Source organism: Thamnophis sirtalis, unplaced genomic scaffold (genome assembly GCF_051295495.1).
Source record: "Thamnophis sirtalis isolate CommonGarterSnake01/CBP01778 unplaced genomic scaffold, rThaSir2_p1.2 scaffold_3, whole genome shotgun sequence".
NCBI lineage: Eukaryota > Metazoa > Chordata > Lepidosauria > Squamata > Natricidae > Thamnophis > Thamnophis sirtalis.
The window spans coordinates 160472933-160500613 of NW_028261383.1; the positions used below are offsets into that span (position 1 = coordinate 160472933).

A 27681-nucleotide genomic window follows, 5' to 3' on the forward strand; every position below is an offset into this window, starting at 1 on the left:
AATTTCAGACAAATGGTTGTCCAATCTCTTCTTTAAAATCTCCAGGATTTGTAGATCTACAAATCCTGGAGGCAAGTTGTTCCACTGATTGATTGCTCTCACTATACAAATAATTCATCAACTCCTTAGTGCCTGTAGCACCAATATCAAGACTAACAATCTTGATCCATTAGCTTTGGACCACCCCCATCAAACTAAGGCAGCATAATGAGGGACTGAGGGACTGTGAGAGCTGTATCATAAAACATCTGGAAAACATTTCTCTCGTTTTATGTCTCTCATTTCTTTAGAATCCTGCTCATCAGGCTATAGTTATGCCATGGCATTGGTACTGCATACTCAATACAACTTGGATCCCTGTCAATGATATGATTCCCAAAGATAAGGACTGTATCGGATGGCTCAACAGCTGCACATAAGAATATATTCCACAAGATCCATGTTCCGCAAGATCCATGTCCCCTGATCCCAGCTGTACTCACCAAGTTACCCTGGATGATTGTGTGCCGGTTTTTTCCTTCGTAGTCCACCACTTCAATGTAGTCGAGGTAAGCATCAGCCCAATAAACATGCCGATTGACCAAGTCCAAGGTGATTCCATGGGGGAAAACAATTTTGGTGTCGACCAGCTTTGTACGGTTCTGCCCATCCATGTCACAGCGTTCCACCTTTGGTATCTGTCCATAGTCAGTGAAGAACAGCTTCCTAGAAGGCAAGGAGAAAAGACATGAGAGGCTCTCCAAATATAAGTGAAAAGTAAAGGAGATGCATAAGCTAAATAAAGGGGATTAGCACCAGCATTATATAACTAGCTTTATCAATTAAATCATTTATAAAACCATACGAATATGCATATGAATGCTAGGGATAGCCATTATATACATGCAGAAAATATGGGTCTGCATATAAGCTATCTCTGAATAGATATATTGAGAACGAATAATATCTTGGTGGGGTCAAAATCCAATGAGCAATTTCAAATCGAAGCTGGTTTATTTTCTACATGTGCAACTCCTCTTTTTACTTCTTAGTTCTCTGTCTCTATCACTTTTTTCACAGACTAAAGCAAAAAAAACAAAAAAAAAACCACCACCCCACATATCCCACTAAAATTAAAGAATCAAAAGTGTTATATAAGTTTTTTTTTTTAAAAAAAAAACCTCACACAAATTGGATTCTTGCCTATGCTTTGCTTGTTCTCCATATGCTCGAACTCTGAATTCTACTTTTCTCCAAATTTGGATAAAATGTATATATTTGTTCCTAAACAGCAAAGGTAACACTTGGTGCCTCCCTGCTTCTAATTCATACATACAATAACACATTCATTCTAAACTCTGTTTTCAGGCCTAACAGCTACAGTAGTTTTCACCTCACTCTGTGTGGTGTCTGTGTGTGTGTGTATGTGTACACATACACCCTTAAGCATGCAAACATTTAAAATAAGAACAGAAATTGGGATACGGGTTAGTATCCATCTAAAGAAAGGAAATCTGTACAACTCTACAAGGCAAACTGCTGAAGACAGAAATTATCTAAATTCCCACTTTATAATACAAAAGCAGAATTCTATTCTGAACGCTGTTATTTCACACACACTGGGAAGAACTTCCGTTTTTCCTCAGTCAGATGTGAAAATCATGAGGTAAATGGTGTGAGTTTTACAATACCCAAGCTTTAATTAAACCACCCATGAAATCTCTGGATTGGAAAGTCTTCAATTAAACATAGAAAAACAAAAAGTCTCGTGCATATGTAAGTATATATAAAATGCACTTGCTGGGCTGCAATCCTGTGTGAATTGGAACTCTACACTCGGTTGGACCTTTTGATTAAATGCAGATATAGGACACAGCTGAAAAGGAGAATTCACTTCAAAGCTATTCTTTCTCCTAGTGGACCATGATTCTTCAAGCCATATCTTGAGCATATGCATCTTTCCCAAGTGCTGCCAGGACATTGACACACAAGGAATTTGTCTTTGGTGCATATGCTCTCAGTGTACATAAAAGGGAAAAAAAATACATTCATCAAGAACCATAAGATACAACACTTAGTGATAGTCACAGGTTACTAATAAGCAATCAAATTATACTAGGAAATAAATAAAACAATATAAATCGTAAAGATACAAGCAAGAAAGTTATATCATAAGTGGGAGGAGATAGGTAATAGGAAGGATGAGAAGAATAGTAATACAGTTTTAGTAATAATTTGACCGTGTTGTGGGAATTAGTTGTTTAGCAGAGTGATGGCATTTGGGGGGAAAACTGTCCTTGTGTCTAGTTGCCTTGGTGTGAAGTGCTCTATAGCATCGTTTTGAGGGTAGAAGTTGAAACAATTTATGCCCAGGATGTAAGGGGTCTGTATATATTTTCACACTCCTCTTTTTTACTCATGCAGTATACAGGTCCTCAGTAGAAGGCAGGTTGGTAGCAACTGATTTTTCTGCAGTTCTAATTATCCGTTGAAGTTTGTGTCTTGTCTTGTTTAGTTGCAGAGCCAAATCAGACAGTTATAGAGGTGCTTTTTAAAAGTAGCACTTTTAAATCAGACTTCTCCAAAGTCATGTCCCTTAGATGGCTTGGCCTTACACCTTCCAAGGACTGTGGCCAAGATTTATGCTGGCTGGGAATTCTAGGACCCTTATGCCAAAATATCTGGAGGCAGCAGGGTGGCTGCTTAAATAATACGCTTGTGTATTTATTTTGTTTTTTAATTACTGGTGGGACAGAGCTGCTTTGTAAGAAGGCTTCACGGAAGTCAGGGAATTATCAGGGAATTATCCACTCAGGTGGTAGAGCTAAGGCTTTGGAGGGGGGGGGGGATGTTATATCTCCAGCCTCCTTCAGCTACTGAAGAAATAGATTAAACCGCATTTTGCTAAACCAATTTTTCATATTTAATATGCAAATACCCCTTACATGCAGAGAAAGCAAGTTGCATACTGATTTTTTTAAAAGCTTGTCCGCAGTTGGGTGTGCAGTCCTTATAATAAACTTGCCTTTATAGCTATATAGTTGCAAAAACTAAGCAGTCAAAATCATATGTTCAGCTGGAAAGTAATCCCATTGAATCCAATGAGATTTTGTTTCTAGCTATTGAAATTACAACCTTATCCTGAAACCAATTGCCTTGCCTCTGTGTTCTATAGGCTGCAATCGTGAACTCATTCACTGTTTTGGGGAGGAAGCTCCACAAATGTCATTATCAGCAGATGTATCAAGTCATGCTTTTAGTGTTAGGGAGTTGGCTGGGAAGGTTGTCAGCGAACAAAGGAGAGTAGAACAGGAATTTTTGGTTGATCTACTCCAGAAGGCAAGCCATCCAGCTTCCATAAGAGAGAAGTAAAATGAGATCACTATAGCCAACAGCCAGGGAAAAGTTAAAAGTACCTATCCCTCCTCTCTCCATGACTAAAATTTAGGAGTACATTCTAAGATGGGTGTGTGTGGCAAAAATGAGTTAAGAGAGAAAAAGACAAAATAAACACTAGATGGCAGTCAATGGCGGGTACATAAAACCATTTACAAGTACTGCTATCTTTTAGGCTGCAACCGGAAAACACCCCCCAGCAAATTTGGAAAAAGTGCCTCCTGAATATTAAGTATCTACAGAACAATAAGACCGAAACAGAATGCTGTGAATATATAAGCATACACACGTTGTGTTAGTTAAAGGAAGAATGACAATGTCTTTGAGAACAAAATCTCAGAAGGCAGATAATTACAACCATGTAGATGTGGACCTCGCATTTAGCATAATGAAATACCAAAGACATGCATCAAAAAGGAATATCTGCATAATCAAATATGTTTCTCGATCTTCACAGTACAGAGAGGAAAAAAGCACTACGGGAAGGAGTAAAAATATAGTAATAATAAATTCATAACATTTGAGGTAACCAAAATGTGTATTGTAGTGTCCAACATGTTGATCTTATTGGGCCTTAAGGCAGGATCAATCCCAGTGGTGAGTATTGCACAGATCATAGAAGTGATGCCATTGTTCCTTTAGCAGAGAACTGGCTTATGGCAACCTAATTTATGCAGGGAAATGCAAAGCAGACTAAAGATTAATGAGTTTTTCAGGATTAGTTTAGAAACTGCCACAGGCTAGTGGAAATGCTGTTTAAGGTGAGATGGAAATTCACGAGACAGTTGATGTTAACTGAGTCTTCAAAAGAAATCTGAAGGAAGTACAGTGATTTTATGTGCAAGGAAAATACAGGTCCCTACTAGACTATAAACCAGTGATAGAACCTTTTCTGCACCGAGTGCCAAAAAGGGAGCGTAAACACTTTTCTCAGGACTGCAACATGGAAGATGAGTTGCCAGGAAATGAACTTCCGGTTTCCAGTGCACACATGCACACCAGCCAGCTGGTGTTCCAGTTTCCGGCATGCATGCACACGTGACGATCAGCTGGCTGGTGTGCCTGCGAATGCCAGAAACCAGAAAAACAGCTCTTCAGGTGTCTGGCACTGCCATACACACAAAGGCCAGCTGATTGGCACGTGCCCATGCACGCTAAAAACCCAGACGAATGGGTGACACGTGTGCCATATGACATGGCTCTGTGTGCTATTTTGGACATGCGTAGGTTCGCCATCACGGCTGTAGACTATAGACCATAGAGTATAGCTAAACAGACGCAGAAAAAGATAAGGGAGAACCAAACAATTTGGGAGACCTCCTGGATCCACAGCTGACCTTAGATCACCATTTGTCGGCTGTGACCAGGGGGGCATTTGCCCAGGTTCACCTGGTGCACCAATTGCGTCCCTACCTGAACCGGGAGGCTCTCACAACAGTCACTCACACCCTTGTGACCTCAAGACTGGGCTACTGCAATGCGCTCCACATGGGGCAGCCCTTGAAGAGTGTTCGGAGACTTCAGCTGGTCCAGAATGCAGCCGCAAGAGCGATTGTGGGTGCGCCTCGGTACACTCTCGTTACACCTATCCTCCGCGAGCTGCCTTGGTTGCCTATTGGTCTCCGGATACGCTTCAAGGTGCTAGTCGTCACTTATAAAGCCCTACATGGTATTGGACCTGGGTACTTGAGAGACCGCCTCCTGCCGATTACCTCCCAAAGACCCATTAGATCCCACAGATTAGGCCTCCTCCGAATTCCATCTGCCGGCCAATGCCGGCTGTCAACCACCCGGAGGAGGGCCTTCTCTGTGGCTGCTCCGGCCCTCTGGAATGATCTCCCCGTGGAGATTCGGACCCTCACCACCCTTCAGGCTTTCCGTAAAGCCGTTAAGACCTGGCTGTTCCAGCAGGACTGGGGCTGTTGACTTCCATCCCCTACTTGAATTGGTGTGCTTGTTGAGACCTTTTAAATTGTTTTGTATTGTTGTCTGTTTCTGTTGCCTTCCCTTTTGTATTGCCCCCCCCCCCCCCGGTTTTGTTAGCCGCCCTGAGTCCCTCGGGAATAGGGCGACATACAAGTTGAATAAAACCTAACCTAAACCTAAACCTAAAAACAAATGAGGTTACTATGCAGAAACTTTTCTGCTGACATAAGATATAATCAATCAATCTTTGGCTGTACATGATCATCCTGCATGGGTGTTTGTATATACATAGTATTGCAACATACCAGCACAAAGAAGGGGCAATGCCTATATGTATTCAAGTTAGTATCATCTACAAACAACCTTGAGCTGATTGAGACACTTAGTAATGACTAATACTTGTTGTACCAGACGACTTCCCTGTTCTCTTTTTTCCTTTCTCTTTTTTTCTTTATTTACAAAACAGCTCTTCAAATATCCAGCCACCCATGGATACAATGCCCGTGCAACAATGTGCCATAAAAGTTCCCTTTTTATGTCACCTCAACATTTTCTGTTGCACAAAGTATGAGTGTACATCCAGATGTTTCCCTATTACCTCCTTCCTCTTTCCATTAACATGTCACCAAAGGCAAACCATTGGCCATAATGTTTCCACTTGCCCAGAAATACAAGAGTCAGCACTCAAGTGCAATAGATCCCGGCATTCGATATGCAAGAAACACCATCTCCTTATGAAACCTCTGACCTCAGAGATTATGCTTAAATGGCTTACAAATGCTGGAATGTATCTCTATATTTCTTTGGCCAATGGAATTTCCTATATAGGATTAGAGGCATTTCTGAATAATATGGGTTATTTGAGATGGCATCAAAATGGCAGATTCATCTTGCAGACTTTTAAGCAAAAGGCAGATGATTACCTATCAAGCATCCTGTAGCAATTGAATTTTGGCAAGAGGGTTTTTGGACAGGTGTAGATTTAGGAAGAATATAGAGTCAGAGGTTTTCTCCATCCAGTCCCCTGGATATTGTGAGTACATTAAAGATAAGTCCTATAATCCATCAACTCTATCACTCATCAACTGATTTAAATTGGAAATTATCACTGTTTTCAGAATACAAAATTACTATTCCCTCTGAAACATCTATAACTCTGCTAATTAATTATTTCAGCTAAGATTTCTAATTGCGTGAATTCAAAAAGGGACACTAAGCAAAAGTAACACTTGCTGTTTTGTAGCAGCTGCTACTCAGATATATTTGGCATTGACAAGCACTTAAATTAATTATTCAAAGCAGAAAGTGATGATTTTGGAGAAATGGTCAAGCATTAAAAAATGTATTTAGGTATATTTAGGTTTCTACCTGGACATGATCTTGACTTGCAAACCACTGAGGAAATCCCAATTTGCATCTATTAAACTGTAATTCCTATCCTGTATGCTGCAGCTTCACGGTTTGAATTTTGTAATTTACACCTCTGCCGAACATGACTTAAATAAAATTAACTGATATTAGAAGCCTGCCTGAAGCACAAGAAGGGGGTAGGCCTATTTGAATGCTCTGGATATAATAAACCCAAATTTCAAATGAACACAAATTCTCATTTTTGCAAATTCAGTTGGCGAAAGACTTGCCCATTCCATCCTTCACAGTTTTTTAACTTATCACTGGCAAACTCAATTTTGATACAAGCTGCAACAGATTTGCCACTCATCTTTCTGAAGCCAATATATTTTGGAAGGCAAAACTATTAACACAACTATAATTTATACTGTAACTTGCTCCAGGATGTGTCATATATTCATTAACCCGTGATACTGGTTATTTAACATTTTTATGCATTTTTCTCTATTAGATTCTTGAGGCAAGACAGATCTTGATAAATTAAGCTGGGATACCTTGGGGGGGGGGAATAAATGCAATACTGGGGGGAGGGAATAAATTACACAGCTGTGTATCCCATTTTCCCCATACACTTTCCTTTTTGGAAAACTACATAAGATGGATCTGTCCTTCCAGCACATAACCTATAGCCATGTGGGTGTAATAACAATCAAAATATTGTTTTCCAACAAATGAAGGACACAAGATGGTAGAGGTTTAAAGGGTTTAATTATTAACATAAGCAAGGTCAAAAATAAACTCCAGGAAGGGACTAGAATCACTATCAAAAGATGCAGTATGTCCTTCAGAGTGTTTTTTTTAAAACTATGAGATTTGAGAAAATAGAGGTATTCCACACAAAGATCAATAACTGTAGCTGGGAAGTAAACAAATATGTTGAAATGAATTCTCTTAAAAGGCAAACTTGAAAAACAGATCATTCCAAAGGTTGAAAATCCCTCTAGGCAGGGAAGATAGCAAACACATTTAAAACTGTGTTGATATCTTTCCAAATGTACCAAAATGTCCTTGAAAGTTGGCGGGACTTGCTCCAGTGTTGGTTGGACGTCCCTTAGGGTATGAAATAAACAGATTGAAGCTCTAAACAGGCCACTGTATAGACTCCAGAAGCTGCCACTTGCTACAAAAAGCAGGGGTTGTTCTGGTCTCCTAATATGGGGTGGGTTGTTTTTTTTGCATAACAACCAAAATGCTATCTTAAAGATGAGAGAGAGAGAGAAGGGGAAAACATGCAGAAGTCTGGGTCTGTTCAGAATAGAAAGATGTCTCCTACACAGTCTCGGAGATAAGAGTTTTTCAAAATATTTTCTTCGTATTTTACTAATTCGCATGTTCCTCTCAGCAGCAGTAACCTCCTACACAATACAAGTGGGACTTTGGCTTTCCTTAAGAAGTTTTGGAGGGCTTTAGTTGGTTAGCATGCTAAGGTGATGCTGTGTAGCAATAACAATCTTTCCATTGTTTCTGAAATGTTTTCTATGTATTGTAGTGTTATTTTTGTTTTCATAGTTTGTGTAATGAAACACCTATATATAGGTTTCACTATCTGATGTGAAGATAATTAAATATACTCTCCTAAATGAGATCTGAATATTACATTTATTAAAAGAAACTAGAAACATTGTAAGGGAGAAAAAGGAAATTTCTATGTCACCGCAACCCTATGGAACTCATGCAAGCATAGAAACATTGCTATTGGGTAACAAATGATAAAATATGCAACTGCAATGTAGCTTTTGACTTCTTCTTCTTCTTTAAAAACAACAATCTGAAAACTGAACTGCCAAAAATGCTAGACTGAATATTTTCCAGCTCGAATCTTTGGATTGTGACCATTCCTACTCTCCTGCAAAATCCATCTATTGAGAGCTGACTAGGATGGCAAAATGAGACTACAGTATTCTCACTCTCAAAATAGACTGGGAACAATGGCCTTGTTCAGTCTCCCATTCATGATACTGTTGTGCTGACTCAAACGATTGACTAGAATTAGGATGTTCATGAATGGACAGTGAGAAGAAGGATCTGCATTGGATCACTAATTCATTCACTGGACTCTGTGCAGCATAAGTACCATACAAGTGCAGCATATTGTATATAAGTACCATACAACATCACTGGTATACTCCAATAAAATATAACAACTTAAATTGAAAACATTAATTTCTTAATGCAAAGCAAAACTGAATCCTTAGAATATGATTTGTGTCAATGTCTACAATGGTCACTACCACAGCTCAGTCTGATCTCTTTTTAATGGCATAGCACGATGCACAGATTTCCCAATAAAAGAAACCTCATCTCCCTTCAGCCCAGTGAAGTATTGAGATATTGAAAACAGATGCTCCCATGGTTTGAGCCTTCGAGAACCACGCTTAAGTCTTTCTTCCTTAGCAAGGTCAGGATTTCTCTGAAGAGAGAGGTGATCTGGGTGGGAAAGTAGCCCTTATGATTACAGATTAAACTCAGCAAACCACTGTCACATTCTCAGGTGGAACCAGGAAAATCTGTCCCCACTTATTTGCTGGGAACTTAATCTGGTGGTAAATGGCCAAAACTATGGCCAGGAATGCCAAGGACAATAAAGTACCATAGCTACAAATGTCAGCCCAAAACAATTTTCTGTTCAAAGGAAATATCTAGGTCGGGCTTCAGATTTAAGGAGAAGACCATAGGAATACAAGCAGGGCTCCTAGAGATATCAGTATATGACTACCAATCAGGGTTACTACCACTTTCACTGCCAAATCTCCTATATCTGCATAGACACAGTGCTTTGCCATGGAAAACTTTGATTGCTTGATTGCTCTTCAACTACATGGGGATAAAAAGAAGCCACCTGTTACCACAGAAAAGGAAGTAGGTGGAACACCTGATCATGCATCAGATTAAGAAATAAAGTTTGTACAGAGGAGATGCTTCTTTCTAATCCGTTCTTTTGCTCTCTTTATCCAGGCCTTCACAATAATTCATTTGACAGAGGGAGCTGAAAGAGGAAGGAACAATAATTGTGTTCAACACAATAATAGATTTCACATTCTTTTGGTGCTGGGAGGCTTAGATGATGGTTTGTCCTCAGATTAGTAATCCTGTAAACAAGATGTGCAACTGCAAAATAGTGAACCTACCCCCCTTTAAAGTAGGTAGTCCTTAATTTATGATAACAATTGGGACTGGAATTTCAGTCACTAAGAGGGTCAGCATTTGACTGGATCCAATTTTCTGACCATTTTTACAATGGTTGTTAAATGAATCACACTGAATTGTCGTAAATAGGTTGATAAAATATGTACACGACCATACCAAAACAATAAAACCAAGTAGGCTGTGTCTATTCTATATGACCTGCTATATATACTTTGTGGAGTGAAGAGAAGATGGAACAATATGGAATGGTTGCTTATATAGACACAATCAGTTCCTGATCTTTCTCCTTCCAAAGGTGACCCTTGGACATGGAGTCCAAACACAACAGTTGGGTCAGAGGTGTGATCTGAAGCCAGGGCTATCGCAATCCAAGATGAGTTCTTAGTTATAGGACTAATATGCCTTATCTGGGCAAGATGAATTGCAGGGCACAATTTCGGTGTTCTGTGTTACATTTGTGAGAAGTAAAAGATTGTAATATCTTTAACACTAATGCTAGTAAGCTGCATTTCTTTTGCTCTAGCTTCTTTTCAATATGATACCAAAACTTCAAGGCAAATAGCAAATGATACAGGTACAATCTCTCAAGGTCAAGCTGACATTTCAATACCAAAGATTAATTAAATAACCTATTAGATGCCAAAAATAAATCTATGTCCTGCAAAAAAAAAAGTCTGGGCAGGCTCTGCCCCTTTGAGTACACCACAGAAGCAATACTTTCAAATAAGATAAGTAGCCTTATTGGAGGATTGACAATAAAATTCAGTAATACTCTTTCCTAAACAAAGTTTTGGAGAATCAGAGGAAATATACTGTCATAATTCAGGCAATATGGAGGAAAGCCACCAGCAGCAACAAATAAAGGAGAGAATAAAAAAGGAGAAAGAAAAAAATAGAAGCAAGTATAAAGAAATGAGAAAGAATAATATTCAAAAGAAATAGGATGTAGTAGGAAACAAAAAGCAGAAAACACCACTAAAAACTATAAGTTTCACCTAATCTGGTATAGGCAAAAAGAATGGAAGAGACTGACAAGAACAATTCAGCTCTAGGAGTCTCCAGAAAAAGCAGAGATTCCCATCAAATGAAAAGCAGGGCATTATCTCTGTAATTTCATTTGGAATACATTACAACCATTTGAACTGCACACAAATCAAGGAAGAGCATTGTATGGCTATCTGCTTATCAACAGGTACAATTGCTGCTTAAATCAATTCAGCAATTTTAAAATGGCAAGAAAAAGCACAAGTGGGAGGGAGAGAACTTGAATATAAACCTCTTTTCTCTCCTTGGCCCTACAGATGAAATACATTCAAAGCTCATGGCTCGTAGAGTGATAGAGGTGGACATTGACATTGAGTTCAACTTCTTGCTTTAGTACAGAAAAACAGATTAAAATACCCCAAACAGACGCATGTATAAATGCTTAAATATGTCCAGTGAAGGAGAGCACCACCAGTCTGGGAATTTGGCTTCAGTCAAACTGTTCCTATGATCAGCAAACATTTCAAATATAGATTTTGTAATCTGTTACCCTGTAATCTAAATCCATTATTTCTCATCCTGCACTCTGGAAATAAGAGAAAATAAATCCTGAACTTCTTGTAGGTGGCAACCTTCTACAGGTAGTCCTTGACTTACAATAGTTTATTAAGTAACTGTTCAAAGTTACAACTGGAGAAAAAGATTCCATTCTAGACAGGGTATTCCATACTACCATTAAAATGTCTTTCTTTCAGCCATCTGCCTTGCCTCATTTAACCAAATTGACTAACAAAGAATCCTTGATGAAGATCATAGGATGCTGAGACAGAAATACAAAATGAGATACTCTCAAGACATTTAGCATTTTGTTGGCAAATATTAATAATCAAAGTCAGACCTTGAAACAAAAAAAAAACTTTTTTATTTGGTAGACATACAGGGGAGAGTCCCTTTTAAATGTTTGGGGAATTCCCTAGTGTGCTCGTCTTACAAGTCTAGCTTGGTGCTGGGAAGTCACTGGGAAGCCTGACTTCCTGTTCCTCTACCCAAGGCACCTGAGTGTAGAACAAGAAGCAATGGGTGGAAGCTAATCAAGGAGAGAAGCAACTTAGAACTGAGGAAAAATTTCCTGACAGTTAGAACAATTAATCAATGGAACAGCTTGCATCCAGAAGTTGTGAATGCCCCAACACTGGAAGTCTTTAAGAAGATGTTGGATAGCGATTTGTCTGAAACGGTATAAGGTTTCCTGCCTAGGCAGGGGGCTGGACTAGAAGACCTCCAAGGTCCCTTCCAACCCTGCTATTGTATTGTATTACCCAAATATCAGTTGGCATACCAAGCCAGCCCTGCCATCTGCAAGTAAATCAGGATTCAAAGTTTTACTTTGGACTAAACTGGCATGTTATGATAAACAGAGAATGAGGTGAATTAGGAGAATGAGATGGCTGGATGGAGTCACCGAAGCAATGGGTATAAGCTTAAATGGACTCCAGAGGATGGTAGAGGACAGGAAGGCCTGGAGGAACATTGTCCATGGGGTCGCAATGGGTCAGACACGACTTCGCAACTAACAACAACAAAACTGGCATTTGATATAATTGACCAACAGATTAAAAGGCATTCAGGAACTGTGGACTTGGAGGGGGGGAAACAAAGGAGGAAACCAATTTAGTTTTCATCTAAAAGTACTTATATGGATTCTTACCCCATTGTTGGATCCAGTGCAATGGCTTTAGGATTGTAGAGTTCCGCGTCAAGCAGTGTAACACAGGTGACCCCACTCTTGTTGCAGACAAATATCCGGTCATCAATGTCATCCACAAAGTAGAAGTTGCCAGTAAGCCAGTCAATAGCCATTTGCTCCACATCTAATGAAAGCATACAAAGAAAGGTGAGATAAAAGATGAGATAACACTTCTGTACAAGCCCGGGAAATCCAACTTCTTGGAAATGATGCAACTTGAATCTATGCAATATGAACAGTCATAGGAATAGCAATAGCAATAGCAGTAGACTTATATACCGCTTCATAGGCCTTTCAGGCCTCTCTAAGCGGTTTACAGAGAGTCAGCATATTGCCCCCAACAATCCGGGTCCTCATTTTACCCACCTCGGAAGGATGGAAGGCTGAGTCAACCCTGAGCCGGTGAGATTTGAACCGCTGACCTGCTGATCTAGCAGTAGCCTGCAGTGCTGCATTTAACCACTGCGCCACCTTGGCGAGGTTACACATTATAATTCAGATTGCGGGTGGTTCTTTGGGAAAACAGAGTTTTGAAAAGTCTTGGCCTTCATCAGATGTTTCAAAACTCAAAATCCCTTGTGGACTTTTTGCGTAATTAAAAAAAAATGAATTTATGATCTATGGTTTTAACAATTAGATATGATACATTATAGAAAGAGGAGTCGTGTTGTAACTTTAGAGAAAGAGGTTACATTTACTGTTATAACTGATGTAAAGAAGAGTGGAAGCCATTTCATTATATCTTTTTTTCTTTCTTTTCTGTTTTTCTTCTATTTTTTTTCTTTTTGTACCTTAGCTTTCTCCTTTATTTATTTTTTCTTTTCTTATTCTATTTTAGTTTGTATTAATTTTTACTCTTGTTTTTAAAACATTCAATAAATTTATATATAAAAAAGATGTTGAAAAACTCTTTGAATAGAAATCTCAACTACATTTGATTAGCTTTCTTCTCAGAAACAAGTTCAGATACCAGTGTGTTTTGACATCAGCATTCTAAAACCAAGACTGAAATATCTTCAGAAATAGGCAAATGAGCTACTGTTCTTTACTTCAGACTGCTGGGATGGAGAATTCTAACAAATTAACAAAAGATTTCTGCCTAACATATTAGTGTTAAGTATCCAATAGGTGTTATTAGTGAGGGGGTATTTTGATATCAGGAACCAGTCCTGAATGAAGATTCTATTTGAATGCTTTAATTCTGCATCTTCCAGCTCAGGAAATTTGATCATAGTTCTCTTCATCAAAACACCCTTTCCAAAAACACAACATGGACATGGAACATGTTTTTAATTGACTTTGGGTTGCCATGCTCTTTACACTTTATAGATGCTTAGAGTATTAATTTAATTAAATGCAAAGTTTCTCCACTCCGAATTAGTATGGCCTTATTTAGACTGCATTTTAAACCAAACAACCTCAGACTGAGGTTTCCAAGCTGGGTAAGGTGGCTTAGCATTTAAATTTGTATCCCACATTTTCTTTTACTAACTATGGTTAGTATTTGGCTGAAATATATCAGTTTTAAACTATATACGTTGTCCTCAATTAACGACCACAATTGAGTCCAAAATTTATATTACTAAGTGAGACATTTTAAAGTGAATTTTGCCCCATTTTACGACCTGTCTTGCCATGGTTGTTAAGTGAATCACTGCAGTTGTTAAGGTTAGTGATATGGCTGTTAAGTGAATCTGGCTTCTCAATTGACTTTGCTTGTCAGGTAGTCACAAAAGGTGATCACGTGACCTTGGGACACTGCAACCTATAAATATGAGCCAGTTGCTAAATGTCTGAACTTTGATCACATGACCATGGGGATGCTGCAATGGTCATAAGTGTGAAAATGGTCATGTCACTTTTTTTCAGTACCACTGTAATTTCGAACAGTCACTAAACAAACTGCTATAAGTCAAGGACTACCTGCATTGCGATTTTCCTTTTTATATAATGGACTTAGAATTAGAATAACCTTATTGTCACTTTAAATGTACACTAATCAACATATATTAAAATGAAATTTTGTTGCATACAGCTCTCAAAGGGTCACCACCTTCAATATACACTACATAAATAGGACAAACAAACAAACAAACAAATAAAAATTATGCATATGCTCACCTACCCACATATATTGTTATATATGACACAGAGAAACAACACAGTCTAGTTTGGATGTGTACATGTACATGGGGAGAAAAGCTAATCTTGCGAGTTTACCAGATGGATGGCATAGAGAACAAAGTTATTATAGACTTTGGTAGTCATGCTAGAAACTCTTCGTTACCTTCTCCCAGAGGGGAGCTACAGAAACAGACTTTGAAGTGGGTGTGTGGGATCTCTAACAATGCTTCCAGTTCTAAGCATATAGCACTTGTAAGCAGTTTCCTGAATAATGGGGAGTGAGCTTCCTGTAACCTTTTTGGCTGTCCTTACCACTCTCTGTATGGACCTTCCATCTTACCTTGTATAATCCTTAATATATAGAAACCTGTTGAGTGAAAACCTGCAAACTCCCTATTAAACATATGTATCTGTTTCACAGTAACACAGATGTTCAAAGAGCCACCTGTACCAGAAGATTGCATTATGAGAAAGACTATCCAGGTGAACTGGGCTCAAATTGTTGAGATAGAACAGAACAGAACAGAATAACAGAGTTGGAAGGGATCTCTTCTAGTCCAACACTCTGCTTAGGCAGGAAACCCTATACCACTTCAGACAAATGGTTATCCAACATCTTCTTTAAAACTTCCAGTGTTGGAGATTCACAACTTTTGGAGGCAACTGATTGATTGTTCTAACTGTCAGGAAATTTCTTCTCGGTTCTAAGTTGTTTCTCTCCTTGATTAATTTCCACTCATTGCTTCTTGTCCTGCCTTCAAGTGCCTTGGAGAATAGCTTGGCTCCCTCTTCTTTGTGGCAACCCCTGAGATATTGGAACACTGCTATCATGTCACCACTAGTCCTTCTTTTCATTAAACTAGACATACCCAGTTCCTGTAACCGTTCTTCATATGTTTTAGCCTCCGGTCCCCTAATCATCTTTGTTGCTTTTTTATGCACTCTTTCTTGAGTCTCCACATCTTTTTTACATTGTGGCAACCAAAACTGAATGCAGGATTCCATGTGTGGCCTTACCAAGACATTATAAAGTGGTATTAACACTTCAAACGAACTTGATTCTATCCCTGCTTAAGCAGCCTAGAACTGTGTTGGCTTTTTTTGGCAGCAGCTGCACATTGCTGGCTCATATTTAAATGGTTGTCTACTAGGATTCCAAGATGTGGATGAAAACTATGCAATTCACTCACACACTCTTTCTCTTCTCTCCTTTCAACCTGCCCTGTACTCCTGCTTCATTTTGGGCCCATTAAATGTACTCCCTTTTTAGTTTTTTAGCTACTGAAAATCAACTTCCCAATCCTCCTCATGCCCCCAAAATCCATTTTGTGTTCTCCAGAATAAAACATCCTTGAAAAGATTGCATTCCAATGAGGCATTCCAATGAGGCCAAGCCTCCTGTTGTTCTTCTAGGGTGCTCTGTTCCCATGGAACAGACTACTGCCCTCCATTAGGCTCTCTTGAAAACAGGTTTAAATTCTTAAATTCTTAAATTCTTTCTTTTAGCAGGGTTTTCTTTTTGCTACATTCCTGGCATCAACTGGTTACTTCACGGAATACTCTAATAAATAGCAGGCCAAAAGAGACACTGTTAAAGTCAGATGGCCATAGTGAGGATATTTTATGTTGAAGCAATCTGTTAAAATGACTTGGATGTCTCCTCTTTCACTGACTAATGTTTCTACGTATTTTAAAATTATTTCGGGGAGGCAGGAAAGGATTTATGCTCATAAGAAGCCTCAGCAGCCAGGCAGGCAATTAATTTGGTAAAAATAATAAATCTGTAAGAATGCATGTATTAGGCAAGATATTCTTATTTCTGCCACCTGCTGTAATGCCTCTTGATGACCAATTGGGGGATTAAAATTCAGTAATTTAAAACACACAGGAAAGAAATGCTTTAGATGAAATCAAATGAGTTTCTTTTAAAAAAAACACTTGTTACATTAAATGCCCTTTAAAATAATGAAGCATAACAATTTATTTAAAAACCAACACTTTATAAAATATTTATGATCTTTCTAACAAAGAGGAGTGTGAAAAATATTAACTAACGTAGGTTTTGATCACACATATAGATGTATATATTTGCTAAATTTCTATCCCTGCCATTTTCAGTAGTACAATATACTGTAGTTTTCTGCTTCTTTCTGGAAAAATAATCTGATTTCTTATATGAAAGAATGCCAATCTGGCTGTAGGAATATGTTTCAATGTCTAGAATAATTTATATCTTCATATCTGACATATATTTCGTCTGACCTGGAAACTTTAGTCTTAGGCTGTAATCAAAACTATGAATTGGTAATAGATCCAAAATGTGGGTTCATCTCTCCACAATTTCTTCATTTTAATTTGACAAGATCCCTAAGTCAAAATACATTTTTAATGACATAGATTAAATTTACTACAGTGCACAATTCCATTCAGTAATTTTTCCTATATTCAATAGTGATTCTTAGTCCCTTAATGTGATGTACCACATATGTATACTTAACTTACTAAACTTTAGATCTCCCAGTTGCTACCTATATAATTCCACCCACACTTAGTCTGCAGGAGGCAAGATAATCATTTTATAATCTCATACCTGTGGATACAGCTGGTTTGCCCGCAATGTTTTAGATGAGGTTGAGGAGATTTAATGAAGTTGTATTCAGAAAATTAACCCAAAAATTCATGCATTTTCTTACTTGTTTTATTGGTGGGGGTTGGGATTACAAATGTCATTTCATGCAATTTGTAATCCGAACAGGATTTGTGGCCTAAAGAAATGAGATTTAGGGACCCTGTGCAACTTGGAAGTAGCCTAGTCCTGTTCTAAAGCAAGAATCAGAACTTAAAGAGTTTAGATATGTTGGCTCTGTGGCCAACATATTATTCAAATATATTTGTTAATAACTTCTAAATTCCCCAATCACAGAACATGAAGCATATTAATCAGGATTCATATGTAGGTGATAGCAGACTTGTGAAAACTATATTGAAATGAGTTTAAAAACCAGATGGAAAATAATTCTAAATGTGGCGAAGAGGAGGAAGATCTCCTGAAGAAAAGAAGGGGGACATTATATATCCGGGATGGCGAACCTATGGCAGGCGTGCCACAGGTGGCACGCGGAGCCATTTGTCAGGGCACACGAGGCGCTGCCCTGTAAGCTGGCCAGCGCGTATGCGGCGCTGGCCAGCTGAGTTCATCCTTTTTTAAAGCCATTTTTCTCCCTCCCCAGGCTCCAGAGGCTTTATAGGAGCCTGGGAAGGGTGAAAAGAGCCTCCCCCCCCCCCGGAAGCCCTCCTGAGGCTTCATGAGCTTCTCTGAAGCGTCCGGAGCGCAAAAAACCAGCCTTATGGGCAAACCGGAAGTTTGGGAACGGACTTCCGGTTTGCTCAGAGGGTTGTATTAAGCGCTCCAAAGGCTTCAGGGAAGCCTCATGAAAGTCTCTGAAGCCTCCGGGGGGGCGAGGCTGTTTTTGCCCTCCCCAGGCTCCTATAAAGCCTTTGGAGCCTGGGGAGGGAGAAAAAAGCATGCAGAAAATGGGGAGAGTGCTTGTAGTGTGCGCATGCGCACTGGGGGATCGTGCATTTCATTGTGGGTGTGGCACGCCCGTACACGACCCCCCCCTGCGCTCCCCCCACTTATGGCATGCGAGCCAAAAAAGGTTCACTATCGCTGTTATATATATTTATGGGTGGGTAAGAGGTTATTTAAGTTTTGGGGTAATATGTATACTATGTAGTTTTAGTTTTGTAAGATTTATGTTACAGCATGTTGGAGACCAAAGGGAATATAGATGAAGAAATATAAGGGGGGGAGGTCTCCAGTGGGTGGGGGATGCACTATAATATTTATTTTTTCCTTTTTCTTTCTTTTTCTTTTTGTATTTACTATGTTTGTACTATTTGTATTTAAAAAATAAAAAAGAAATACAAAAGAAAAAATAATTCTAAATCAGGAGAGGCAGTACAGCATGAGAAATCTTCTGGTACATATACTATAAAGGCATAAAATATCATAGGGCTGGAAGGGACCTCAAAGGTCGTCTAGTCTAACCCGCTGCTCAAGGTAGGAATCTTACTCTCTGCAAGTCAAATGTTGGACCAGTCTATTTTTGAAAATCTCCAGTGATGGATCATGGATGCATAACAGATCATTTTGCAATATGCAAGACAATCTCGTCATCAATACAGTCTATTCAGCAGTCTTCTAATAATTGGATACAAGGTTGTTACAGAATTGTTTCCTTAACACCAAACTCAAGTCATATCCTATGTATAACTCATTACCTAACTGTGGCTCACCCTATCTGCCTATGTTGTGCAGCTCCATCAGAATCGTCAAAATCTGGTGATGGAATCTGAACCAATTAAAAGGCCTCTATCTGTTTTTCTTTCCAATTCCATACCATCCTGTCTCACTCAGGCTTCTGAGGGGCAGAGAAACTGGTCTATTTCTTTTTTCTTAGCTATTTTATTTTGCTCCCAAATCCTTGCCTCTTTTCTGGTTTGGCTAATTCTTGAGCCCATCTCTTTATTGAAAGGAGCCTCCTTGCAAATTATTCTGGACAGCCAGAAAGAAATTGTTCATTCCTTTGCTACAATATGGTAACCCAAACCACAAAAGGCCAGCATAAAACCATAATTCCCAAAGCAGCAACTGCCCTGTTTGACACAGCTGTCATAATTGTCATGTATGGCTTCTGTCTGACAGCAGCACGTCCAATAAATAAAAAGAGTTGACTTTGAATTTGATCAGAGACTGAGAGACAAGTGATGGATACTGGCCTCCTAAGAGACTGCGCTTTTGATAAAACGGAGTCATTCAAAAATTCCCTTCAACAATAAAAACACCTTCTATGTTAGACAGTCCTGCTTGCTGGGGTGTCTGCAGAATATCTGTGGCTTTCCAATAAATAAAATAAAACCTTCCTAGACTGCTTGCAAATGTCTTTTCAGGTGGCAACCTTAAAATATTTCAGAGGTATGTATGTATGTGTGTGCCAATCTCTGTTTGCTAGGTATAAAAATATCAGAACCAAGAGGTTTTTTTCCTACTATGAATTATTCTTTATGGAAGAAAAAACATCATTTTTTCTGCATTAGAACATAATGTTGTTATAAGAACAGTTATGCCCATTTTAGAACTATTGGGATAACTGTAATGTAATACAAAACTGCAGACTGAATAACAGGGTAATTAGAAGTAGCCATCCAGGAATCTTCAAAAATTGTTCCGAGTGCAGCTATGTTTCCTTACATTGCTTCTAATTATTTAAAAGGGACTCAAGACTGGAAATCCTACACTTTTGCTTCTCACAGGTGATCAGATCTGTTCCCTATAGAAATAAGTATCAAAATTGTGTAATAATTCAGATCTAAAGAGGACAAGGTTGTGTGTCGATGCTCCTTCCATAAATCAATGTATCTTTTTTTGATATCCTGAAGCCCCGGGAAAGACGTTTCTTTAAAACAGGGATGTCAAACTCAAGGCCCATGGGCTGCATGAGCTTGCGGAATGCTTAGATGTGTCCCATGGGGCCACCCTGGAAACAGCGAAGGACTGGCCCGCAGTGCTTCTGCCAGCAAAAACGGCGCTTGGGAGCTCCGTTTTTGGCTGCGATGGCTTCCAGCAGCCCTCTGCCAGTGGAAATGGGGCCTGGGAGGCCCTTCTGAGCTCTGTTTTCACTGGCAGAGGGCTGCAGGACGTCGAGCTGGCCATGCCTACCCCAGTCACGCCTAGCCTGGCCACTCCCAGTCCCCCCCCCCGAGCTCAAACACAACCCTGATGCGGCACTCAATGAAATTGAGTTTGACACCCCTGCTTTAAAAGGTTGCACATAGGAGTGGTTGCACACTCCAAATAACCTTTTCCTATGGAATCCAGATTACTACACAGCCCTGTAAGATATTGCTATTTATTCAGTTTGTATCTCTCCTTCTAGAAACTGAAGATTACAGATGTCACACTCTTTCATCCAATTTGTTTCTCATCAAAAGAACACCCTGTGAGGTAGTTGGATGAAGACAGAACAGCTGACCTAAAGTCAGTCTAATAAATTTTCATGAATCCACCTTATCCAATCTCTTTAGCACTACAACAAATTACAGCTTTTCCCAAGCTGGTGACCTCCAACTATAGCCAAGTTGGCTAAGAATTTGAAATTGGAAGGAACCACAGCTGGAAGGCACCAAAGCGAGAAAGATCTTTCAAATGCAGATATCCTCAACCTATGACCATAATTGAGCCCAACCTTTCTGTTGTTAAGCAAGATCATTGTTTAGTGACTTTTGCCCCATTTTATGACATTATAGCATGGTTGTTAAGTGAAACACTGCAGTTGTTACGTGAATCGTGTGGTCATTTAGCTAATCTGGCTTCCCCCATTGACTGCGTGCTGGAAGCTGCGTGGGAAGGTTACAAATGGTGATCACATGACCCCGGACATTGCAACTGTCATAAATACATGCCAGTTGCCAAACGCCTGAATTTTGATCACATGATCATGGGGATGCTGCAATGGTCGTAAGTGTGAAAACTGATCATAAGTCACTTCTTTCAGTTACTGTTGTAACTTTGAATGGTCACTGAATGAATGTCGAGGATTACCTGTACCATGATATCGCTGGGTTTTTTCGCTCCATTTGATCATGAATTTTGCATCCTCCCCCCCAGTTGCTTAAAAGGTATTAATTTGCTTCATTAGAAATAACCTGTCATACTTTTTTATAGAGTGAGTAGGCTTTTCTTACTCACGATGCAGAACACACCCACCTTTCTCTATAACAAAAGAAAAAGTTGCATCAACAATTTTCGAATGCCTGGCAAGTATTTGCAGGATAGACGGACGGTACAGTGGGACAAGGTTGAAATGTGGCCTGCCTTATGCTGTAGTAACAGAGAAGGAGAAAAACAACAGAGAAAGAGAAGAGAAGGAATGATAGCCTATGATGGAGGAGAGGAGGAGGAGGACGACGCCACCTGTCTTTCCTATACTATATAAACACATAATGGCATCAGGACCTGTTGGCTGTAGTCCACTTTCCCATAAATCAGGACCATATTCACTTGGACAATAGAACAAAAAACCTTCACAGCAAAAGTGTTTGTCCTATGAGACAGAGGTGGGTGACCATGTCCATCCCCTTGATAACCTCCAAACATGGTTGTGTAGTGAGAGCTCAGACCACAAATTGACTCATTGCAAAATTTGCTTTTCATTACAGCAAGGAACAGTTTTCCACTTTACCAGGAAAAAAATGTTGTTTTTTAAAAGCCCAACTCCCAAGCTTGTAAATTGCAAAATACAACAAATTCCTCAGTATCACCAGAAATTTTGAAATAATAAAAATTTAGAAATACCAATTAGTGGTATTTTTTTTTCTTTTTTGTAGAGAAAAGACACACTGGCCCCTCTTTGGAGTTAGCGCAATGGCTTCAAGCTGTGGGAGAATAGACGTTGGATTTAAAGTTTCTGAAAAATATTCTTGCAATTCAAAAACTACTTGCATTTATAGATTTTTTTTTTAAAAAAGAAACCTCAGCAAGGGAATGGATAATAGCCTTCTGGAAATATTACTTTAAATGGGATCAGAGACTGAATTCTTTCACCCAATCTACAGACCATTCTGTGACCTTCAAGAAAGTAATGTCCATGGACCAGGCCTGAGTCTCTTCCTTTAAAGCACCCTGATAAAGAATCATCTGGTTTCTCTCTGTAAAATGTTCCTTTGTTCTTCGGCCCATTAAACAGACAGAATTCAAGTGGACAATCAGTTAAATATGAGCCAACAGTGTATGACGACAGCCAAAAAAGCCAATACAATCCAAGGTTGCACTAACAGAGGGATAGAATCAAGATCAAGTGAAATATCCTTACCACTTTACAAAGCCTTAGTAAGACCACACTTGGAAAACTGCATCTAGTTTTGGTCCCCCACAATATAAAAAAAAAATGTTGGGACACTGGAAAGTGCAGAGAAGAGCAACAAGGATAATTAGGGGGCTGAAGGTTCAACTTATGAAGAACAGTTGCAGCAATTGGGTATGTCTAGTCTAGTGCAAAGAAAGACTGGAGGAGACATGATACCAGGGTTCTAGCATCGAAGGGGCAACCACAAAGAAGAGGTGGTCAGCCTATCTTCCAAAGCATCAGAAAGCAGGACAAGAAACAATGGATGGAAACTAATCAAGGAGAGAAGCAACCTAGAACTAAAGAGAAATTTCCTAGCAGTGAGAACAATCAACAATACATCAATGGTTGCCTTCAGAAGTAGTGGGTGCCCCATCACTGGAGGTTTTTAAGAAGAAACTGGGCAGCCATTTGTCTGAAATGGTATCACCTGCTCAAGCAGGGAGTTGGATGACCTCCAAGGTCCTTTTATTCTATGTTATATGCTTGCTTGCTTGCTTGCATAGACAGACGGACACTGGGGCTGTCCCAGCTCCAAGATAATTCTTGCTTGCTTATTCATTCATTCATTTACTGTAGATATTTGAGCTGCCCACCTCCAGAATGGTTACTTGCAAAAATACAATAATGAATGCAAGAAATACACTTGTGAATGTGGATGAACACCACTGCTCATTTAACTCTGAACTCTTAAGTTCAAACCATATTGACCTCAGGAAGAGCAGCTCTGATCTAAGGCTATTTTGAAAGCAGTAAGTATGACTACTTGAAAAGAGGCCCATTCATCCATTCAGTTAAAGCACTTTGCTAGATTCGTAGCCCCTATGTGGCATTAACTCCACAGGCAAGCAGATCCAAGGGGAGATCCAAGGCAAAGTTCTCTGCCTCTCAGAGGGAAAGAGTAAGAAGAGTGAGTTTTTCCTCCCTTTAACATCTGGTCAATGCTTTAGCTGAGTCATCCTCTTTGGAAGGCCCTGGTGTTGTGCTGTTAGCTCCAACCTCTCAGACTTCAAGAGCGACTGGGCGCTTTTAGGATGGTTAAGCAGTCCAAAATTGTTTGCTTTAAAAAAAAAATGTTCCAAGCCTCCCAATTTGCTAATTCACTAATACGTTTACAAAGAATGAGCACAAATAACAGAAGGTTCGTGAGAGGAAAAATGGCCTTTTGCTTCTAAAGGAGGGGGGAAAAATGAATCAGATTCTGGCTGTAAACCATCTTTTGAGTCAGAGTCACAAGACTGTTTTTGGAGTTCCAAAAGGGGACCCAAAAAAAGGAAAGGAAAGGGAAAAAAAGAAAAAAAATGTTGTTTAAATCCTCAACTTTGTTAACAATCATTATTTATTATTATTAATATTTATTTATTTACTATATTATTTATTTGCAATTACAATTTTCAATATTTACTTCATTTTTATAACAATTTCATCTGGAGGGGACTTTGAGATCAACATTTTTTCTAGGTTTTCTTACTCTTCCATAGGTGTGTGTGTGTGTGGAGGGGTGTGGTGGTGAGTAGGTAGGTAGGTAGGTAGATAGATAGTTTATTTACTATTGCATGGATGGATGGATGGATGGATGGATGGATGGATGGATGGATGGATGGATGGATGGATGGATGGATGGATGGATGGATAGATAGATAGATAGATAGATAGATAGATAGATAGATAGATAGATATAGATAAATTGTGTTCACCTTATCACTAAATTAACTACTACTTTTAAGCACAGAAAATATTTTGTCTGTGTCAGAGAGAGACAGATAAACAGTCAAAGACCTTTCACAAAAAGTAGTATGTAGATGTCCAAAGTCAGCTGACTTCTTGTACAGGTCAATTTTAATTGCAAAAAGCAACACAGATTTGGGAAACAGTAACTATTATTAGTTCAGTATTTTGCCCTTTTCCAAAATCTGTGAAGCAGCTTTGTTCTGATTCTAAAATTTAAAAATATAAATAAAACAGTTACCAATTTATTACTCAGTTTATACGCAATTTGATGTATACTTCAGAGAGCTAGAGGTTTTATCACATTTCACGTCAAGAAAGATTCAGAGAATTCCCCCCCCCCCAAAAAAAAGAATCAGAAGTGAATCAGTTCACATACAATATATTGATCAATGTTTGTTTTAAGCATCCAACCAATATTGTTAGAACTAAACCAAAGTTAACACTCAACACACCTAAGATTGTACTTGAAGTAACAATAGTACTGGTTGTCTTCATCCCTATTCTCATATAAAGAATGGTTGTTGCAATTGCATATGCCTAGTTTGATGAAAAGAAGGACTAGTGGTGACATGATAGCAGTGTTCCGATATCTCAGGGGTTGGCACAAAGAAGAGGGAGTCAAGATATTTTCCAAGGCACCTGAGGGCAGGACAAGAAGCAATGGGTGGAAACTAATGAAAGAGAGAAGCAACTTAGACCTAAGGATCAATTTCCTGACAAAATAATTAATCAATGGAACAACTTGCCTCCAGAAGTTATGACTGCTCCAACACTGGAAGTTTTTAAGAAGAAATTGGACAACCCTTTGTCTGAAATGGTATAAGGTTTCCTGCCTAAGCAGGGGTTTGGACTAGAAGACCTCCAAGGCCCCTTCCAAATCTGTTGTTCTATTCTAGCCTAATCTTCTTCACTGCTATCTGCTCTGATTACTAGAGCATCCCTCAGCATCTCAGACAGAAGACTTTTCCTTAATGATGTCAGATTCCATTTAAAAGAAGATGCATGTAGATGCTCCATTTAACCAAACAGGATATTCCACTGTGCCTTGAACACAGTTGTATTGCGAAATCCATTTAGAGACCCTGATTCTAATTACTCATAAGCAGAAGAGCTATTTTGCTTTTTTTTCTATATACAAGGCCTATTTCCTGTAAGAGAAGGAGACTTAATACTGTTTAAATGCCCACTGATGATACCCTACGAGAAAGAAACTAATTTAGTTCTTGTCATCCTAGGCTGGGCTGTTGCAGCAAAATCGTTAGTATATTGTTGCATTTTACAATTTAACAAATCTATCATGTCTAAACAATCACAGAGAGCCAACACATTCAATTCAGTGCACTCTTGCTCATAAAATGCATTTATTATGTCACAATAAATGAATTAATCTTCCTATGCTACAATATGCTGGCTGGGGAATTCTGAGAGTTGAAGTTCACACATCTTGGAGAGGTTGAAAAAAATGGTGCTACAAAATTATTCATTATGCTGACTATCAGTAGTAGTATGATAAAAAGTTTTAGCTAGAGAAACCACATTTTGTAAAAAACCTTTATTTTGCTCATGTCTGTTCTTTTCCTCATCATTGCCCTGCAAATTCCCAGAAGAGTCATACAGTTGGCCTTATCAAAGATTACTATCAACCTGACCCAGTAGTAGGAGCTGACTCAAGGCTGAGTCCTTTTCCTGTTGCAGAAAAGTTAGGTCAAAAAGTTTTCATATTCAGCTGTAAATATTATTAGCTAGAAACATTAGCTGCCCTCTTGGGAGGGAAAACCTAAATAGTGAAGAGTTTATTGCACTGCTTGTTGCCCATTGTTGGTCAATGACCATGTGATCCTGTTTTCAGAAGTGTATAAAAACTGTAATAATTTGTGTGCTGGGTCTCTCTTGTGGTTTAGTCCCAAGGGCACAGCTCTTTGTGGCTGTTCAGAATAAACAGGTTGCAATTTCTCATCTTGTATGATGATTGGCTATTTTGCACTAGGAAAAATGAATTTGGCTAGGCCTACTCATAGTTGGATCAATAGTTAAACACAATAAATAGTTTGCAAACCCTTGTACTTCTTTTGCTACCCAGTCATGGCATTGCTTTACAAACTTTAGGCAGATTAAAAAAAAAAAACTGTTGCATAGTTCAGTTCCATATTACACATATTTAAGATCTGTTTCTCATTTACTAATATAAAAGTTGCTTTGTAAAAAAATCCTCCTTTTTCAATAATTTTTATTCTGGCACGTTAATAAAGTCATCCACAAGCTGTTAAGTCAAACTGAAGATTAAAGCGTTTTAAAAATCAAATTGCAAACGATGTTCAACCTTGCTTATTCCACGTGAAGGATTTGTTTGTTACCAAAGCTTCTTCACATAATAGCCACAAAGTGAATTAATACTTCATCCAGGGGGTGGGATCCTACCAGTGTAACAACCAGTTTGCTTCGCGTGTGCATGCGGAGTTACCTGTCACTCCGATGAACAGCTGATTACATAGCAGGGGCAGCAACGATCGCGTGTTGCGTGTGTGCGCGCAGTTTGCTGTTTCCTGATAAAAACAGGTATGGAGCAGGGGCGGGCAGGCAGCCCTGAACCAGTTCGCTCTCCACTGCTTACCGGAACTACCGGTTCACCCAAATGGGTCCAAACCGGTAAATCCCACCCCTGACTTCATCCCACTTTCATCTAGAAATACCCTCTTTTTCTCATTTTTGCTTAAAGATGGCAAACTGAAATAGGAGACAGGTAGGTGCTTCTCCAATTGCTAGAGTGTAGCTTTACCTGTGATACAAATAAAAAAACAAACAAAACCCAAACCAACTAAGTTGTTTTTAGAAACCCTAAAACCTTTCACAGAAATGACCTTTGAGGGACTGCGTTGCTTCCCTAATTTGCTTTCAGGTCTTGTCCCCGTTACAGTTAATGGAACTGCTCCAGAGAAAACACTGATTGTGAAATACAAGCCCCAACTATTTCTAAGGCTTTTTAAAAGAAGTGGATCTAGATACGGCTCCGCTCCCATTTAAAACAGGAACAGGCCTGGAATGGAGAAAGAGGCAGTAACTGCACCAGGATTGATACAGCCCATTTCTTCCCTTCTCCCATCTCAATCCTTATTTTTGCAGCTGGCAGGCATTAAGAGTTCTCTCAGAGTCTTTTGTTTTTCAAATTGCTGGGTGGTTGTTTTCTCACTCTCCTCCCTCCCCTTCCTTTCTCCCCTCATTCCTTATTCAGAAAACCCTCTTTCATTATTATTATTATTCTCGGCAGTTCATTCATAGCTCCCAGTTGAACTAAAACTTTGGGGTCAAAGTTGCTTAGCGAGTCCTCCCTTT

At 39.1% G+C, this 27681-nt stretch overlaps 1 protein-coding gene across 1 annotated transcript in view; it reads right to left on the reverse strand.

Annotated features, from left to right (window-relative positions):
- LRP1 (LDL receptor related protein 1) overlaps nucleotides 1-27681 on the reverse strand; it is a 338552-nt gene that overhangs the window by 146735 nt on the left and 164136 nt on the right. The window contains exons 8-9 of the mRNA XM_087710610.1: nucleotides 12551-12713; nucleotides 483-705 (exon numbers count right to left, since the gene is read on the reverse strand). Of these exons, the coding sequence (XP_087566736.1) occupies nucleotides 483-705; nucleotides 12551-12713 (386 nt within the window). The remainder of the gene's footprint in view (nucleotides 1-482; nucleotides 706-12550; nucleotides 12714-27681) is intronic.